This window comes from Anoplopoma fimbria, chromosome 19 (assembly GCF_027596085.1).
Source record: "Anoplopoma fimbria isolate UVic2021 breed Golden Eagle Sablefish chromosome 19, Afim_UVic_2022, whole genome shotgun sequence".
Lineage (NCBI taxonomy): Eukaryota > Metazoa > Chordata > Actinopteri > Perciformes > Anoplopomatidae > Anoplopoma > Anoplopoma fimbria.
In genome coordinates this window covers 12932179-12952906 of record NC_072467.1, presented here as the reverse complement: position 1 = coordinate 12952906, position 20728 = coordinate 12932179, and the positions used below count along the sequence as shown (strand labels likewise).

The window sequence follows — 20728 nt, the reverse complement described above, 5'->3', positions numbered from 1 at the left end:
TGTACAGTAGTTATACACAAATTGACTACAAACAGTTTGCAGAGATGCACGCCCAAAACAAAAGCCCGCATTTCTAATCGGACATAGAAACACACCAACTTTTAGACATGTAAGACTTGGGTAAAAAATGTTTTTTGGATATGCACAAATATCGCAACGGTATCTATCATCTAGCAACGGTTGAAGGAATGAAAGAGGGAGTCTGGATACATAAGAATTATTGATAAGGAACTATGATCAATTAATTTGATAGCCTGTCACAGTGACACATTCATATTCCAACCACTATTCTTAGAATATTTACAATTTAATTTAGGATTGCCTTGGATGATGCAGTAAACTGATCCAGACCAGACCGTATAGGCAGTCATACATGTGTGCACTTGCTTTGTTTTTCTTGCTTTCTAACACACGGTTACGTTAATCGGCGTATTAGTGGCTGCATGTACTCTGGAATATTATTGGAATATTCATTCTAATCAACCATGTAAAGAGCTTAGTAGGAACATTGTCTTTTACGGAATAACGGCAAAAAACGTAGTCAGTTAAATATTTCTACATCTGCTTCTCTTTCGTTCCGTGACAATGTTACCGGACTCATCATCCTCCTGCTTCTGCAATTGGCCGCCTCTGTTCATCCTCTGACTGGCTGTCAGTAAAGTGAAATATTTATCAGCTGGTTGGTTTTCAGAGACACAAGTACACACGTACACACTTACTCACAGGTCCCCTGTGGTTTGTTGCTAACATCACCTTGGCAATCTAACACCTACAGAGGAAACGTAACACCCCCCCCAATTATCACAGTGTTCTAAAACAAAACAAAAAAGACACAAAGGGACCATTAAGCTGTCTCGTCCTTCTTGGAAGAATAATATGTTGTAACTCACTGTGACGTCTAGTAATATGAGATCAATACTTTACTTCGAACCTGTTTTTCAATCCATCACCCAGCCATGTCTACAGTACGGACAGAAAAACGCTGTCTATACAGTTGATAACAACACTGTGATGTAGATCATCTTAAACAGTATGATAAGTTATCATACTCTGACAAACCCAGAGAGTTAAATCAAAAGTAAGAGCAGAAGTAATCTTGTGTGTCTGTATTTAATTGCCAAAAATGTTCAGAAGCTCTTTATCTGGAATCCACAGTCCTGTAGCTCTTCATTAACAGCAGTATTGATACATTTGATTGGATAAAATGTTTGAGCAAATGTTCATCAAATACACATGGGGGGAAAAGTAGTAGAAGAAAAGTTATAGAAAAGAAACGTCAAATCAATACCGGTATCAGAAAATAAATACAACATAATGCGTCATTTGTTTGGCGTTGTTATAGGTGATACTGTACATGGCGATACAGACCCGATACCAAAACAATCAAACAGGGTGGCTCCGCTCAAAGCTACACACACACACACACACACACACACACACACACACACACACACACACACACACACACACACACACACACACACACACACACACACACACACACACACACACACACACACACACACACACACACACACACACACACACACACACACACAGAAATAAGCAGCGTGATAGCTTTATGTTGGTGACAGTAATAAGCAGACACACCCTCTGTATCAGCAGCAGCAGCCGTGGCCTACGTGAGTGAGGCTGTGAGCGACATGCGATTCCGATGTTTAATAAGCTCCTCCCACTTTACACATTTAGGACCGGCTTAACAAAAGGTCACCGGAGCTCGAAAAATTCTGCAGGTGCAGTGCGTTTGGGGGGGCTGTACTGCAATGCTTCACTAGAAGTGTGTCAGTATTGCCATTGTTTCAGATTTATTATCTTTCTTAATGTAGGCAGGCGATGCAAAGACACACCTCACAATTCTGCTACGCCAAAATATGTGCAAACCTCCACGTACCACCTTGAAGTACAGAATTGTATTTAATGCAGACAGAACACAGCCCACATACTGTATGCACTCTCTAGTGCACAAACCAATCAGAACAGTTTAGATAAGAAAACAATTGTAGTTTCTTCAGACTCAAAATGAGCTTTTTCTGACCTTATATGTAAGAGCAGTGAATGTGGTCCAGTGTTGGGGTTTCATTTTACATTACAATGAAAATGAGATCAGTATCAGTGTTGATACTGTTATAAGTTAGTTGTATTGATATTAATAGAAGGAAAGTTCCAGTCTGGCTTGAAAGTGATCAGCAATGACTGCTCCTTTTTTTTCTATTTATTCTTGACATGTTTTTACAGTTACACAACTCAGTTCCTATTTTTATGGGTCTTTCAAACACGTAAAAAAAAATGAGATAAAATCAGATGCAGTGGCTTACTGTGGGTGCATTTGTTACTCTCATATTAACGAATAACGTTTCTCCAAAAGTCCATTTTCTTTAAAAAGAAAACTGGAATTTTCCTTTTTCCATTTAGCTTATACAATGCTATCACAGGTCCCCAGTCAGACACCAATCAATCTGTGTTTAGGCCATGGATGTATTATAAGAAGTTGGTACTGGACCCCAAGATGGCACCTGACTCATACGCCCCAAAAGTTTTCTAGTTATTCGTGGCCGAATTAATATTTGCCACAGTGTTTCTCCCACTGGCCCCACCCAAGAGTTCACACTTGAACCACAGATTAGGCTTTGTGAGGACTTCACAGATTTCCCATTGATGGCCAGCAATATGTTCCTTCATAGTTGTTGATGAAGGTGAAACAAATGGTTGAATATAGTCAATCATTTAACATGTGCAACTACTTATATTTGTGTGTGTGTGTGAGAAAGAGAGTTTGTTTGACTGTTAATAACATCGTGTGACTTGGCTAAAGGGAACCGTGTCACAGCAGGTTCTGAGAAGAGGACCATTAACTGCCAAGAACTTTAAAACAGAAAGGGATGATCATACTTCTGTTATGTGGATTATTGAGCAAGATCAGAGAACTGTATAGGAGAACACAGGTCACTGTGTCTTAGATTTGTTATGTTTCAAATACAAATCCTCCATGGTATTTATTTAAAATTCTACTTTCTGTTGTTTTCTGTCAAATAAGGAAAACTGGAAAAGAGCCAATCAAAGTCACCTATTCAGCCAAGTATCCAATTAAAAAAACGACTTGGCAATTAATTCATAAACCGAAACATCTATATTGAAATATGGATTGGTTACGAAAATAATAAAAAAAAGTGAATAAAAGCAATTGTATAATTATGTTTACAGCCAAACTATGATGACACATGACTACAACAACGATTGTTTACTAGCTAAAAGTACAACTTTAAGTCTATCTATGAGACATTCACGCAAGGAGGTTTCTGCTGGTAAACCACCCTTCTAAGCTCAAGTGAAACCTCTGCTTCATTATTTTCAATCAGTCAAAGAGCCTGCTGAGTTTTGTGGAGCTGTTAAAATGTGTTTACTGGAGGTTTAAATGGGGCTAAACGTTAACTAAACAGGTGGCAATAGTTCACATTCTAAGATAACAAACACAGACACTGAAAATGTGTCAGCACCTAAGGCCATTAAAGGCTTTGCCTCCACCTTTGAAGGTATCCCGTGGCGACGGCACACAAAAAAATGAAAAGGCAAACAGAGGTACTGGTATGCTTTCGGCAATTTATACGCTTTTACATATTATTCAGACAGATTATTTTTGAGCAAGTGGCTGAAAAGAAACAAAGCTCATTGGGGAAATTCAAAAGCCACAGCACCAGACGTCCACGGAGATCCTCGAGCTGTTCATCCACTGGGACGCCAAAGTTTTGTTCTACTCTCATACCTGACCGGGAATAACCAGGACAGGAAGTAATTCGGCAAATGCCTTAGTGTTTGCTCTCCTTTATGGTTATACAACTGTGTGACCTTTGAACAACAACAATAAAAATGAAGACTGACTCTTTATAATATCGCATCTCTCGCCCTCTAAAATGATTTAGAAAAAACATATATTGTTGTGTCTGTGGAGATTTAAATTACAAACTACGGTTAGAAAACTATCCTTCCCTACAAGTACACGACGTTGTGTTACAGCCAACACAACATCGCTGCTCAGGTGCAGGCTTTAATTTATTGTGAGTTTCACATTTAAGATCAATCTTTAACCAATATTTAACGTGGCAGGTTGACAAAGAAATGCAGTGCGTGTATTTTAATTCACTATTTGTCGAACATCCGAGGTAGGTTATAGAAACTTGTCATGCTGCCAGTTCCAGTGCTTTAGATCATGCCTAAAATATAGCAACGTGCAATTTAGTTTTATTGGAAGGGAACAACATAATTCCAATAACTCGAAACTAACAAACAGAACCACATCTTCGATGGGTGAGCAACTTGTTATGTTGTTACCGGTTATGAAACACCACAGAAGTGCCACACTGAGACTACAACAGTTGTTTTAACCAAAGCTGGTTGTAGGTTTGAACTTTCTGTGCTTTGGCTGAAAAAAGATCAACTGGATGTTGTCTGTTTTTGTTGTTTAATTTCTCCACGGCAAGAAATATCTAGAGGAAGATAAAGTTATAGTTCCTAATAATCCAGGCTTGTGGGAAATAGATTCACTTTTCTTTTAAGTTGGACATTGGGACAATTTGGTGTCAGAATGTCAACCATACTCTGTATCGAACTGTACGCAGGAACCCATACATTTATTTGTTTACCTTTAATTTCTATTCTTTCAGTCTTCCACTATGAAAATATCTCATAGGCATGTATATAAGAAGTGGATATAGTCGATGTGACGTCACCAGTTGGTTTGGGGAATGCGGTTTTGAAGCCTTGAGTTTGGCATTTTGGCCATGGCCCTCCTGGATTTCGGCCGTCGCCATCTTGTTTTTTTGCCACCAGTGAACGGAAGTGACCATAACAGGACTACAGAGGAGTACCGCCGTGGTAGAGATGCCGTATACACCTTGCCAGCCTTTTTTTGCATTTTTCTAAATTATGCAGTGGGTGGACTTAGGCTCAGACCTGGGGGTGAAGTTAGACTTCAATATAATCCGTAACTCAGATCAAAAGCTGTCATGGCAACACATCAACAGTGCCCAAGGGAGGTGAGGACTGAGGTGACCCCACCACACCTCTCTCCTCTCTGACTCACACTTCTTCTATCTTTCTGACTCTTTTTTTCTTTCATTCCGTCAGTGACGCCGCTAACAGCTCATGTTGAGTCGCCCGCTCTGACACATCCTCTACGTTACTGCCTGAATGTACTGAAGAACAAATTAATAGCAGGTTCATTCTGCTAGTTGTTAAGTAAACACTGAATGCGGGAGGCAGGAGTTCAGAAACTAATTGCTGGCCTCGATCTGTGTTCCTGTTGATCCAGGAGTGGCTGTGTACACTCTTCAGGCCTGGGCTGAGACAATGGGTGGTATGCCTGCTCTGTTGACACAACTCTCACCTACATTGACCCATTGTCATGTCCAGAATGACACCTATTGACTGCAGTATGGGGAGGGATGATTTTAAGACTTTTTCATTATGCTGTGCTAGCTTACAGTATACAGTGTGATTAATAGCATTCCAAAAGCTTAACAAACACCGTCTAAACCTAAAGAATCCTTATTGTTGTCTTGAGAAAGGAAACCCTCAATTACGTCATTCCTCCTATGTTCATATTTGCCGTTTCGGTAGATTATTGATTAAATTGATCAAGTCTTCAACTTCCCCTCTCATGACACAGCAGTATGGTCTTTAAGTTATTGCCAGGTCACCATGTTTGTGCATCCATGATTCATAATTAAATGTAAACTTCAGAGACGCTTTACGTTAGGAGAGGTCAGCATGACTGAATAATCTTATTTTACAGAGGGCATCCCTGTCAAGGAGAAAACATAAGGACTGCTCTGTCCCAGTAGGAGGAAGAACGTAAACGAATGAGACGCAAAATAAAACAAAGGAGATGGTTAGAGTGGGGTGGCGATGTGGCCTGGTACCATCACAACACAGAAGCTACAGTCAGCCTCCGCTGGGAGAGGAGGAGGAGGAGGAGGAGGAGGAGGAGGAGGAGAATGTGGGTGGATGACTTGAATGAATGTGCTGAGGAGGAATAAAACACATTTTCAAGGCAATAGGAGTTTGGTTGTGATTACAATAAGAGAAAACAACCCTCAAATCTGTCACAATTCAGGTTAGCTTGATGGACAAGGATGAAGCTTCAACATTTAAAAAACCCATGAAGAAGAAGCGATACATGGCGGTCCACTCTGCTGTTTGACCCTGTTTTATTTTTGTTTCAATTTATTGTGATTGTGAAAGATCAGCTGGTTGGGGGAAAGAAGAACCAAATGGGGAAAATAAGTGGACATTATAGATTGGTTTAATCGATTTCAATTGCTAGGCAACAGCTTGGGTCCATGTTTACTTCCTCTCAGCTGATGTCATTCACATACACTGCAACTGATGATATAAAATAAGTAAGAGTCATTATGTCAAGGAACTCACATTGGTGCCAAGCCGATAGTATTCTACATGCATATGATTGTTATAGAGTGTCTTTGTTATCAGTAACTAGCCAACCGTCACTGTTAATAACATTTAGTAATATTCAGGAGGGCTAACGTTAGCCAGCTCTCTCTATACTTATCAGGAGGTGGTTGCAATTTTCCAATTTTATAACTTTATGCTTCTTCAAATCTGGACCTTTATTCTGGTACCTGTTACTTTGTTGGTCAATGAACTAAGTTAGCATTTGCACTTTGTTTGGCTAACATTAGACAGCAATATGTCTGTTGAGACGTCCTACATTAATTTAGAAATATGACTCCAGTAGTAAATAATTTTTCGTGAAGCTGTAAATAAACAGACAGAGAGATGTAGTGTTGGTGAGTGAAAGCACATTTGACAGCCTCTCTAGCTTAATCTCTTTTATTGATGTGTGTGCTAGCTAAAAATGAAGGCTAGAAGGCTAGTTCACATGCAAATCACTGAGGGCATTGCAGCGTACTGTCAAGTCCTATATTTACCCAACCCTGACAGGCCATATCATTGAGTCAAACCAGTTATTAGAGGCATTAATGACCTGGCTATAAATGCAGTCTGATCAGAGATAATTGTTTGGTTATGTCTCGTGATGTAGCTATCTTGATTTGAGCTATAAGCAAATGCTGGACAGAGCCAAGATCTGTTTAGGGACCAATAACAATATAAATAAAAGAGCAGATTTAGATTAAAAAATTGTCAAAATTGTTTTTTTTTTGGTTTTTTTAAATGACTGGAAGCAGTTGTCACTCATAGGTGAATCAACACAGATATGATGGGTTATAGTGGGACTCGCTCTGCCCACCTCATTCACTATAAAATAACTGGAATGCTGTCACAATGACCATTCCTTTTATGATATTTGCACTGCAACAGGAAATAAACTGTGACCCATTTGGAATGTTCACCTTTACAACTGCGTCATGGTCTATATGGGATCATGGGGTTGGGGGTTGAAATCACATAAAAGAGGGTTACGGGTTAATGGTTGAAAATTTTAATTTAACAACTCGCTTGCCAAATCAGGCAAGTAGTAAAAAGGAATTAAACAAGTCAGGTTTTTTTTCTCCAAACCATCTCCCTTCCTTCCCATTTCTGCTTAGAGCTGCATATGCTCAGTATCTACTCGGCACTCGCAAGAAAATGTCGGCGGGTAAAGACATCTCACTTGACCAATTTCCCTTTGTGCACGAGGCCTATTTTTGTATTTCTCTATTTTTTCTTGTCTTTTATTGCTAATGAAATTTAGCTTGATTTGATACTTTGAAGTAAAATAACACCAACTTAAAAATTGTTCCATCTCAAAAGAAAAACTGGGTTCCATCTCTTCAGGGTGTGCGTGCGTTTCTGTCATTGTCTTTTATTGCTGTGTGTTTTTATGACTGTTGATGGGGAGAGTGTTGGGACTAAAAGGTGGGGGAATTACATGTAGGGTAAAGGCTGAGGTGGTGTTGCCCTCTGGGAAGCCACTATGTAAGCAGACTTGGACCAAGTCTGAAGTCTGAAGCCGTGCAGTTGATTAACTCTGGTCTTACATTTCCCTCAAGTCAAACCTTATTTGTGATTAATAAAAACAATACACATATTGAAACTGATTTTGGCTCAGTCTCCAGCAGCATAGGTAAGTAAATAAATAACATTGAGGATACAACAGAGCATCAAAGGCAGCAGCTCTACAGGTAACCTTAGTGCCAGATAAAAGCTTTCATAATCTCTGGTCTCCAGTTACATAGCAGATGAGAAGCGTCAACCAAATCGGTCAACCTGTGGAGGCTGACGTGGTTTAATCACACTGCGCTGATACGAGCGTTATGTAAGAATGACACTCGTAACACCTACAGATGCCTCTGTATTCATAAGTAAATGAGACTATCAGTGAGAAAGTCTATTTTTATATATAGTTTCTTTCTGCAGTATAATGATCTTTTTTTAAAAGGGACTCTGGTGCTCGGAACACTTTCGGAAGGCCAAATTCAACACAAAATGATAGTCCTTGTAGGGGTTATTATTTTAACAAGAGCATATAAAACCATGTGATTTCCATTTATTGAATTACCAGAAAACATACTATATTGTGATGTATATTGTCATCAAGAAATTAAATGAACCAATATGGATTGGAGGTTGTTTGATAGATGGACCAACATCACACACACACACACACACACACACACACACACACACACACACACACACACACACACACACACACACACACACACACACACACACACACACACACACACACACACACACACACACACACACACACACACACACACACACACACACACACACACACACACCAAGAGGACAGGGGTGTGATATGTGTTATCCTGAAGATAACGCTGCAATGTCTCATCTCATCATCTCATCATTACATGGCCAACAGGAGTATAAATGTGTTCCAAGAGGACAGGGGTGTGATATGTGTTATCCTGAAGATAACGCTGCAATGTATTCATGTGAATTAATACTTTACACAATCTGGGCGTTGTGACAACTGTGTTTTTTCTGAGGGTGTGTCAACAGCAGGTCCCTGGCTGGATTCATGTGAAAAGAGCAGGGCTGAAGTTCAGTGACACCGTGGAGGGTTCGATAACACTGACCACTTGTGTGGCACATCGATCATTCACACAGATTACGGCAAATGTAAGAGAAAATGCTTTATTTACAAATCCAACAGAGGTGACTAAGCAAAGTCTGTTGACCTCTATAAATCTATTTTCACACATTATCAAATCCTTAAAACCATGACCCAATGCACATGCACAAGAGGGCTTCATTATGCCATCTAGGTCTCAGACATGATCAGGGAACCGAGGTAAAACTTGAAACACAGTCTCATCTGTGTTAAGTCTCTTTAGGGGTGTAATGTGAACCGTGGCTTGATTACACACCTTAACTATCATATTGTGAAATAAAGATCTACTGCCAATCGATATCGGAAGGTATTCAGTAAAATTCTACAATCAGGGGATCGGCATTCCCTGATAATGCTACATTGTGAATGACAAATCTGTGTTTTAAATCATCAGGAGGAGAGTCTGTAGAGTTGGCAGGACCAGAGCTAACAGCTAACATATGGAGGTTCCATTCAGTAACGTTAGGATGCGTTCAGGCTCTTTTCAGTAAGAATTGAGCAAAGGTAAATTATAACGATATCATGTTGTGTTAAAAAGTAATCCCATGAAAGAAAACTTCAATGGATACAGTTTGTTTTCACAGTGATATAAAATAGATATTAGAGAGGGAATTGTGACCTGTTTAACTTCCCAACACTAGCTCTTAACTGCTTATTAGACATCATTTAAACTTCTTTTTTTTTTTATAAAAGTAAAATCCTGTATTTCATAATCATTTAAATTGTGTGATGTTTTACTCTGGATAGCAGCTGCTATAACAAAGCAAACCCACAACAAAAACTATCTGTATCGGCCATTGACGATGTGGAATCAGAATCGGCGGCAAAAAGAAAAAATACCTAAGGGTGGGCATTTCTAAAATTTATATTTGCTCTTTTTTTCTGCTGATGTGATCTGAACCGATCTGAACCGTGAGCTTTGTGATCCTTTTGCACCACTAACTCTTACTAAAACAATGACGTTATGGTGACAGCCATTAGGATTACTTATTTGAGCAGCTCCATGTATCAATTACAGGGTGTGGAAGAAGTCTAAATCAAGTGTTGCACAAGCTTTCAAAAAATAAAAGTGATAATGTTGTTTATTTATCACTGAATCATAAGCCACTGCCTCGCTCTGCTAATCAGATTTTAAAACAATGACAGCAGCGGCAAGATCACATGACTGTGAATTTTGAATTATCTAATGGCTCACACTTGGCCTCATGATATAAGTCCTTACACAACAGCATTCAATCGAACCCCTGAGTCATTTCTGGGAGTGGATATTTGTAATGAACACCTGTCAGCAGGTTCTGCTTTCATCCCTTCCACAAAACTGTTGTCAGCATGAGAGGCAGCAGGCCGAGCAGAGCCTCAAAAATATATCCACACTTCGTTAGGGGGTGAGATAATGGCCCGGATAAAAGTAGTACAGCGATTGGTTAGCTTGGGATACTTTTGGTGTTTCCTTCAAGATTCTGAGGCTGTTGGTAGTGAAGACAGCATGAAGCAGGTGGAAGAACACCTTCCCCTTTTCAGCAACACGGGACATTTATACAGAATCATATCCTGGGCTAACTTTCTCCCTAAAGAAACGGTCGGCGTCTGTTACAAAGTGAACTAGAAGGGCATTCGGAGAGCGCAGACCTCCGCTGAGGCCAAGTGCCCTACCTCGCAATGTTAAAAATAATGTGCGTGTCCACCCCGTGATTCGGATCTGCTCCAAAAATAAATGAGTTCTTTCTTTGCCCAAGCTTCACCCTTTCACCGAGTTTTACAAAAATAGGGACTGCTTTTTCCGTAATCCTGCTGACAAACAAACCAAACCGGTTCACACAAGGGAATTAAACAATGCAAACAAGATAACTTCAGCTGCAAAACGATTGTAAAGCTCACTAATCGCCTTCTTTTTAGTTGCTTGACAAATTTATAATTGATAATCTAGTAAAGCTCCAGAGCAAATCTTTATGTCATCTCCCTCTCTCCCAAGATGGATGACTGAATGTCATCAATACGTCATGAGAATAATGAATGCAACACATCCACATCATGCATTGTTGGCGTGGTGCTGCTGTTTGACCGCTGATGCCTTGAATCATATGCTAAGTCGATTTGGACATCATCCATCTCAGGCGTGTTATTTAGTCGGAGGACACAATGAAAGAAATGAGGATGGAATTGTGTGGCCAGCAATACCACTCGCCTCCCTCTAACTAAAAGAACCAGTCAAACCTGAATGTCCAGGAGTCTAGATTCCGATTCTCTCTCTCTCTCTCCCTCTCTCTCCCTCTCCCTCCTGTGTCATAATCAGACGCTCTGTGTAGCTAGCCAGTTTGTGAAGCAGGTGTTATGTTACCATACAGACAGTTACTACTGAGCTAAGTGCCATATAAACAGGGCATCCACCCTCAGCATGCTGCCGTGCTTTGAAGAAATGTAGTTCTCATAATAATTTAAAATAAATGCCACGAAACCAGACAAAAGTTGACAAGCATGACAGAGACGTGGTAAAATCTTTGGTAATCCATGAAACTCACACTGTGAAATGAGCCCACATAAGAAGATTCAAGGATGTAGAGACATAAACCAGCCAGGGACCAAATTTGTTGACCAAAATATTTCCGACCAAATCATCACAATGTGACTGCTGCTACAACCAACGCCTACAAACCAACCAGAAAGAAAACAGCATGAAATGATGCCAAAAGTGCCATATCTATAGCCACAGGTGTGAGTTATGAGAATTATCTTAAAGGGTGCACTGTGTAATGCCTAGCCAACGGCTCCAAAGAAAAAGGGGTCAGCAGAGTTAGGGGTGGAAAGTAACCACTTAATTTAAACAGTTTTAATCTAAACACTATTTGTTTTTTCAGTATAGCTGGGGTATTTATTGTATATAGAACAAATGCTTTTTTTTGTTAAAAGAGCATTTCAAATCAAAACGTAATGGGAAAGTGAATACATCCGATTGTCTCTCACAAAAATGAGTCACATAACTCTGTTTTAGCAACTCAAGATATACAATAATTTGATCATGATATTTTAGGGAAGTTGGGCAGAAATTCAGTCCCAGTGTTCCATAATCTCCTCTGTCCTTTTTCTTTATGTCCACTGGCAAACATTAGCAGGGCCTCGGGCCTCTAGAGCCAATCAGATCCCGCTGTGGGATCACAACAGACCAATGGGAAAAGGATTAATGGGTAAAAAAAAAAAAGTTTGAACCTTAGGACCCAGTTCAGTGCAAACACTGGGGAAAAAAAGGTTAACGGCAGGCTTCAGTATCACTCCTGTGAAACACTTTGCCCAAATCAATTGCTCCTTTCAGGCATATGCTCGTCTCCATCCCTTCTGACCATCCATCCAGCCTCCCTCACCCTCACTCTCTCCGAGGTGTTACCGTAGCGATGAGGGGAGCCACCTGAGGCCTGCACCTGATTGCCATGTCGGCAGTCTCTATGGTAGCAAAGGTAAACAATGAGCAGGGTTATGTATCACCATGGCGATAAACTCAGAGCAGCTCTTAAGAGTTGTAAAAGAGGCAGTATACCTCAACAGCTGGTTGGGCTTGTGTGGAGTAGAGGTAAATGTTTACAAAACACTGGCCAGGATCCTTGTTCAAACTAAGCTATTCCTTTTCTTCAATGTGATTGGCTCATATTAAAAGAGTCTATAATGGCCTGCAGGGACAAAGTCTTAACAATTAACCACAACATAACCAAACCGAGGAGAGCTAGTTAGCGTTAGCGGTTAGCAGACAGTGGGAAGCACACATTCCTGCTTGGCTAACTAATGGAGCTAACAGCAAGTGTTAATGGATGTTCCGTTAAGTTACATTATGATGCGTTCAAGCTCTATTCTGTAACAATTAATAGTGGGCGAAGTTAAATAAGAATGTTATATTGATTTGTAATCTTGTTAAATGTAGTTTTTGGGCGAGAAACTGGAATAAATACAGTTGTTTGAAGTAGATGTTTTAGCAGCAATATACAACAGAATAATTTCCTAAAACTAACTCTCAGCAGCTTACAATACATAATTAAATTGAGTAATGCCAAGATTTCTATTAATCAAAGCACATATTTAAATAAGAATACAACCATTTATAACAACACAGTTATAAAATTGTGTTGTTATAAAATTATTATTTGGGTTTTTAAACAGACTGGAATCGGATGGGTATCGCCCAATACACAAGTTTAGATATTGATATCTGGAAGGAAAAGATGGTATCGGAACATCTCAAATGCTGCTTAAAATGAACGACTAACCAGTACCAACATTTGGCACATTGCATTTGTTAAAATTGAGCTTACTGTTAATATTATACCAAGTCCCTTCCCAACCCCGTCGATCTCTCCGGCTCTTACTCCGTTTGCCCTCTGATAAAAGACAATCACATCATTGAGCGGAGACAGATCCATGCAGATGAAAGTCTGCATTCCAGCAGCCTGACCCGGTCGCCCTCCAGCATTCCATCCACAAATGTATCAACACGCACCATCACAACCTTGAGGCTGTACCTCAACCTACTGGTTTCTCCCCTAATATGTTCTGTATGCTCTATTTCCCCATCTATGTTCTATGTTCTCCATCCGTGCTGGGCTTCGTTGTTATCTGTGTTTCAGCCTTTCCCACCAGAGTTTTACTTAACTACTATTATTCAATTTGACTCACTTCCACTCCCCTACTCTGCGTTGTTCTCTTCCATAGTATCTCCATTGTTCATTCATTCACTCACTCACTCATTTGTGATTCCACTTATTTAACAATACGTGCACTATCCCCCTCAAGTTCATGACCACAGAGCTACATTCTCCTGTACATTAGGCGTGAATGCGACCTCTGGCTCTTTGCCCCGTTGAATATATTTACATTTCAAATCAATGTATAGGAAGAGAAAGTCAGACAAAAAGTGGAAAACAAAATAAAATAATTTGTGATAAAGTGTATTTTCACATCCTGTCCAGAGGTAGATAGGCCCTAGCTGGCTCGATACGTTCAATACAAAGCTTCAGGAGTACGGAGCAAACAAAGGTGTGCCTGTGACTGACACACTGATTAAGAGAATAAGCAGTTCTGTCTTTAGTCAGTCTGCGATGAAAAATTAACACAATGCAGTATACCACTACACTCGTGCTTGGAGTTACTTAGGATCGCTGCCTCACAAATTTCTCCCTCAAAAATATCTTGCAAAAAAAGCTCAAACTGAAAAAAACCCAAAAACATTTGGAGGTGGGTTGGGAGGTAATATTCCAAAAATAAAATCAGACCTACCAAGATTAAAGACAAAAAACTGACAAATTTACAAGAAAAAAAAACCTGACAAATCCAAAACTTTTTTTCTTTTTGCTTAAGGAACTAAAATGCTTAACTTGTCAAATTTGGATCAACACACCACAGACGCTGCCGCATTACACCTGCAGTGAATTAACTTATTAAACTATACTTTGCAGTTGAATTTAGCAATAATGAAAAACTCCGAATTTTGTACTTTCACAAAAGAAAATATTACTTCTATTGATGATCTAATGAAATTATACTTGCGCCAAATAGAAATATTTGTGATTTTAGCCACAATCACAATGTTACCAGCATCTGGATTTTGTAGAGACCCTGCTGTGAATTGGGCCTAATCAGAAGAAAACCACGTAACGCTTTGTTTCTTCTCAGAAATGTACTGCTTTAATCTCAGAGAACATCAGTTGTTCTCTCTGCAGCCGGTCTCTGTACTCTGCCAAAGGTTGTTTATGAGGTAACAGAGGGTTTCTGCACCTCCAACAACTGACACAGAATTTGTGTCATTGTGTCAACTCAGGGAGTTGACACAAATTCTGAAAGGAAGCCATTAGCATCTTTTAAAAACCAGTTTCATTTGTTGAAGTATAAACAGCACCTCTGTTTAATTGTAAACCTGCTCCTCAACACACAAACACACACATAGCAGCTACAGTCTTGTCTCCTGTCTCCTTTTACAGATTTTGGATTCAGTCCTAGTAAATCATGTGTTCTATGGATTGATTCATTTGGGGTTTTGAGATTCAGAGGAACACATTCTTAAACAAGGATATAATCTTTGATGTGAAAAATGCCAGGTTCCCCCTTTTTACTAAAGCACATGTGTATGCCGACTATTTACGCAAACATGGAGGATACCATCTCTTCTAATCTCCACTTTAATCTCCTTGTGTTTGTACTATGAGCAACCTCAAACAGAGTGTTATACGAGTCCTGTAATGTCCACCAAGCTAAATACCATTAGCCTATGGTCTGATCAAACACTTTGTCCTATGTTGCAGAGTGCAAACAGAGCGGCCTCCCCTGAGACAGAGGAAGGCGCTGGCTGTATACTCTTCTGGGCTTAGCCCCTTGGTGGATAGGTCTTCCATGAAAGAGTGGGACTTCATTGTAGAGTACTCTGGCACCTGCTGCCTCCAGAACACCACACCAGGCTTGATTATGCCAAAATTGGGACTGAATTAAGTCACACTTGAAGCATTGAATGTGTAAAAATGATTCATGGTGGCAATTAATTAACAGCGATGCCTAGGGCTGAGAGTCTCAAGGTAACACACAATAGGACACAATAACCTTATTTAGCCCATTAGAACAATGGTTTCAGCGTACAGGTGACGATACGCTGCGATATCTGTAACTGAAGCTGACAACATACCGCTTAAAAGGACCCATCATTATTTACGAAGCAAGCAATAGGTTTATAATGTGTTTATTCTCTGGATTAATTTGTTGAGAAATGAATTCGTCTATCGCCAGAAAATCATGGACCGACACAAATATCGGGCCGATACTGACTCAAATAGCTGGATCGGGTGTTTGTAACGATGGAGCAGATCAATTCGATTCAGTTCTATATTTGAATACTATACATATAATATACTTTAATTTTTAATTCCCATTTAAGTTTTGACCAATATGTGGCTGCACTTAAGTGTGTAGTGTTAAGTGTAAACCTTACAACTGAATTGTAATTCATGCTAATTTTGAAGATTTTTTCACTTTGTTGCTGGGGTGTGATTCATTATGTAAATTATAAACAACAATTTATGTCTACGTGTTTAATTTATTTTGTATTTATTTGTTATGTTTGTTTGTCACAAAGTTAGAGAAGCAATGTTTAAGTCAAGCCTGATGTTGCCTTACACATAAAAGAGAAGATCCCAGTCACTTGAACACAGAGAGGCATACAGCTTATTAATTCAACACTGGTATTGGATCGGTTCTGGGTTTTTGACGAAACCCAAAGCACAGGTACCAATAACGATATCTGAACTGAAAAAGTCAGATCGGCGCATCCCTTGCTATTTTGATGATCTATGTGATTTTTCAAGCAAAAACACCAAACATTCCTTATTCCGCCTGCTCAAATGACAAGATTTGCCGATTTTCTTTCATAGTAAATTAATAGTTGTTAGGGTTTTGGAAACATAGACAATGATAAATTGATCAATCAATGCCGCCGTATCAGTTATTCATCACGACAAGCCTTATCACAAAAGGCAAAGCTGCTTTGTTTCTTCAAAACATGACGGTATTACCTCTGTTACTGACCTTTCTGTTGGATGCCATCCAAGCACAAATCAAACCCATTTACAGTCACAATGACACAAAACTCATAGATCATGTTACCACACTGGCATTTATGCTGCATGGTGGAAATGCCATTCACTGTTAAGCAGGCCATTCATTAAAGAACAAAATGTGGGGTAGGTTAAACATTCGTCAAACCAAGGAGCCTAAATAACTGGAGAAAGAGAAGAGAAACGGAGCAGCATTTGACAAATTAATTAGGCCTTGTGACTTTAGTCAGTGGGCAGAAATGTGTCTCATGACTTCCATTGTCACATTTGACTAGTCTTTCAGCAGAATCAGAGTGTGTATAATTAAGAAACAATAATTTTACGTAGAAATTAAGTTCATCAGGTGGTTGCTCCTTTCTCATACAGAAGATCCTTTCTCTTTTACAGCAGCTCCTGCTCACCTGTGAGCTTTTTCCTTTAAATTTGTGTTCTTTTGTTACTTTTTGTTACTTTCTTTTATTACTTATTTATAATACTTGTTTTTTCATTTCATTTTTTATTTTTATCTTGTCTTCTTTTACTATGTCTCGTGTGCACTTTACCCTATGCTGCTGTAAGCCTGCAAATTTCCCCGCTGCGGGACTAATAAAGGATTATCTTATCTTATCTTATCTTATCTTAAAAGAAGTCTGTCCACTGCCTGTCCACAAAAATAGGGATTGTGTGCGTCGTCCCTGTGCTGCAAGCATGTCCGCAATTGTGGCCAGCATACATTTGATTGGATTGACAATGTCCTCTGTGATTGGATTCAAATGTGAATTTTACCGAACGTCTTAAGAGTGGACGGGAATGATTGAAACTTTAAAGAGTGTAGTAAAGTTGTGTGTGTGTGTTTTGAGGGGGGGGGGCATAGCTCCATGAACCCTCCTCCTTCAAGCGCGCCTTGTTTACACACTCATCATCCCTACAGCCCACAAACCTGCTGTATGCTACTTACAAATCTAAAAGCTGACGGACCAAAAAAGAGAAGTGCAAAAATCCATATTTTTAGTAGTTGAGTGACTGAAGCATGAAGCTCCAGAGAGGATTAAAAGCTCCAGAGAGGAAGAAAAAAATAAAACTGACAAGAAGAAAAATTGTCTTTTGTTACTGCATTTGTTTGTCGACTCTGTGTGCCGATATGCAACAGACAGGTGGGAACACACACTGTCACACGTGAGAGTGGGCCATGGGAAAGCCATGTAAATGTCATCTCTGTCGGCGAGAGATTTTTTGCATACTGTCTCTGTTTCTCCCTCCTCACCCGAAGAGAAACACACAGGGAGTTTCTGGTTCCCCCTCAAATTCCCTCCCTGTTTGTAATCACAGGTGTACCATGTCACCTGCACGCCCCTCCCTCGCCTGCTCCCCCCCCTCCCCCAAAGAAATGACACAAGCATGGGGCCAGATACAGCCTGCCCCTGTGTGTCTTTTTCCACTTAGTCCTCGTTCCCTCCCTTACAATCAATACTCCAGGAAGAGAGGGAGGAGGAGGAGGAGTTCCTTTTTATCTCTGCCTCACAGCAACACCCAGTAAAGTCAAGTGAGAGACAATTATACACCTGTCGTTCCTCACAGAGCCAACAAGCCCAGCTCGGCTTTCAAAAATCAAAGCTTTGGGCAGTGTGAGGAATATTTAGCTCGCCAGGGACAGCTCAGAGTGCGACATGTTTTCATCTAATTTGACTATTTAAAAGACGACTGTAAAAAAAAAAAAAAAAGTCAACACTTAAACACGGGCAGGCGCGTAAAATGATGATTATTATTATTATCCAACAATGAGGTTTAAAATTGTCTCATTTTGTTTGACTATGGCTATTTAATGTGTCTAAAGCTCCTGCGACTGAGTGGGAGCGGTTAAAGTAGGAGACCGCTTTAATTACATTTAAACATACTTTCCACCATGGTAATTTGTTACTTTATGTCATTTTGGTAAAAAAAAAAAAAAAAAAAAAAGACCCCCGTAAGTTTCTAACACCTGGCAAAGACGTGACGTAGGCTACACCCTGACGACCCCCCTAGCAACGAGCCTCTCTTCTTCTCTGGTCTTGTTCGTGCGCTCCGAGGTCAGTGATGTCCGACCTGCTAGTTAGTTAGGTGGTCGTCCCCCCCCCCCGTCCCCTCTACCTGTTCCTCGTCAGTGTCTCTGTCTCTGTCCAGCTCCCCGATGTAGTACTGCTCCATCCACCTTTGGGCGTTCTCCGAGTGCCGGTGCGGGGGTCCCTCCATCTCCGGGCTCACGTCCTTGCCCGCCCGCCGGAGTATCAGCGCCTCCCCGCCCGGGTGCATCCGCAAGAAGGAGGTCACGTCGTACACCCTGGTCCCCAGCAGCACCCAGCAGGAGTCCTTGGTGCGGTGGCGGGAGACCTCCCTCTCCGTGAAGAGCCGCGGGGACGTGGACGGCGACATGCTGACAGTGGAGATGCAGACTGGGGTCCACCTGAACCGTGAGACTGAAGGCAGGGAGGGGACAGACAGCTCCTCGCAGGCCGTCTACGTGACTACTGGCCTGAGAGTTAAACTCCACCGGTGACACCCAGGGGCACCAAACCGCCCAACTCTCCCGAGGGGCGTGGTCTGTGGGGCGTTCAAACACCGCGGACACATCGTAGATACCACGTATTGACGGTGACAGCAGCCTGTAGTTGATTCAAAACTGGAAACTTATAGATATCGCGGCTCCCTGGAGGGTCGCTTTTGTTTTGGTAACAAAGGTGAGCTGTCTCAAACACTATCGTCCACCTCAAAGCCGAGGAAGGGCGGGCTTTATGCAGGACTAACACAGTACCTGACTCCTACCTGTTCCGTGAATGCAGCATTACAGCCAGACGCACCTGTAGAAGACACACCGACCTCAGGTCTGCTGTGTACAGCAAACACATATTAATCTAATTAACTAGCAACACATTAGCATTTATATTAACGAATTAGCATTTAAATTAACGAATTAGCATTTAAATTAACGAATTAGCATTTCTCAACTTGGATTATTCAAATTGACGTTCATGACGGACCTCAAATAAAAGGAGGAATTTAACGTCGGAAATGAAAATGTCTGATATATCTCAATAACGGCTGCACTTTACATAAACATGACCTTTGTATAGCAGTTCCTCAGCACTTGAGAAAATAAGAAACAATACTTTTGCGCACTCTGGCCACTGACGGGTTCGTGTGTCTTCTCCCAAACTAAACATGTTCCTTTACAGACCCGTTTAGTTGGTGACACTTGGGTCTACTTTCTCTTAAAACAGAGAGGGCGTGTTTTTGTCTACGCATCTCGTTCAGCTCAGCGTTATTCTGACCTGGCCGATGAGCTCAGCTGGTGCATTCAAGAGGTGTCGGAAAAAACTCCTTTTCGCAGATGAGCCCCAATAAAAAATAAAGATATTGTAATGTTCAATTTTTTATTTCATCCATGTTTGAGAGTGCAGTGCTTAGGGTTGGTGCGCGTGGAGGCTTACAGAGAGTTGTTGTTGTTATTATTATTATTATTATCATTATTATTATTATTATTATTATTATTATTATTATTATTATTATTATTATTATTATATCATTAAGATATTACGTACAGACCTAACGTTTCCACTGTGCCGTCGGAAACACATGCCAATAATATTTAATTTTTGCAGATGAAAAACACGTTTGACTGCGCAACTAGTGGCATTTAGGACTTAAGACCCAGCGATTGATCACGAGCGCCGTCCTGTGTGTTCTGGTGAATATGCGATGTGCTGTCAAAACCACGATGGACAAAGTAATGTGATTTTCTTATGTTTGGTTAGTGAGGTAATTGGGCAGATATTCAGTGAGAAGTTTATAGTTGCCCTGCAGTTATATTCAGAGCTTACCATCAAATTGTCCGTTTCTTAAAATGGTTTAGAAGTTACTGTTAAACTGAAGGGGGTTTTATTATACACATATCTCACACTGATAAGAACATCAAAGCAAACACTGTTAGGCACATTGCCTTGGAGTCGTCTTAGATTCCAATATGAGGAGTCACCGAAATGTATCAAATTTTGGAAGCACTTTCTATGATGCC

General features: G+C 40.4%; 1 protein-coding gene across 1 annotated transcript in view; it reads right to left on the bottom strand.

Moving 5' to 3' along the window:
- Positions 1-19414, bottom strand: part of fa2h (fatty acid 2-hydroxylase) — a 31264-nt gene extending 11850 nt beyond the window's left edge. Inside the window, exon 1 of the mRNA XM_054619985.1 lies at positions 18808-19414. Coding sequence (XP_054475960.1) covers positions 18808-19089 — 282 coding nt within the window. The 5' untranslated portion in view covers positions 19090-19414. The remainder of the gene's footprint in view (positions 1-18807) is intronic.
- Positions 19415-20728: the final 1314 nt, after the last annotated feature.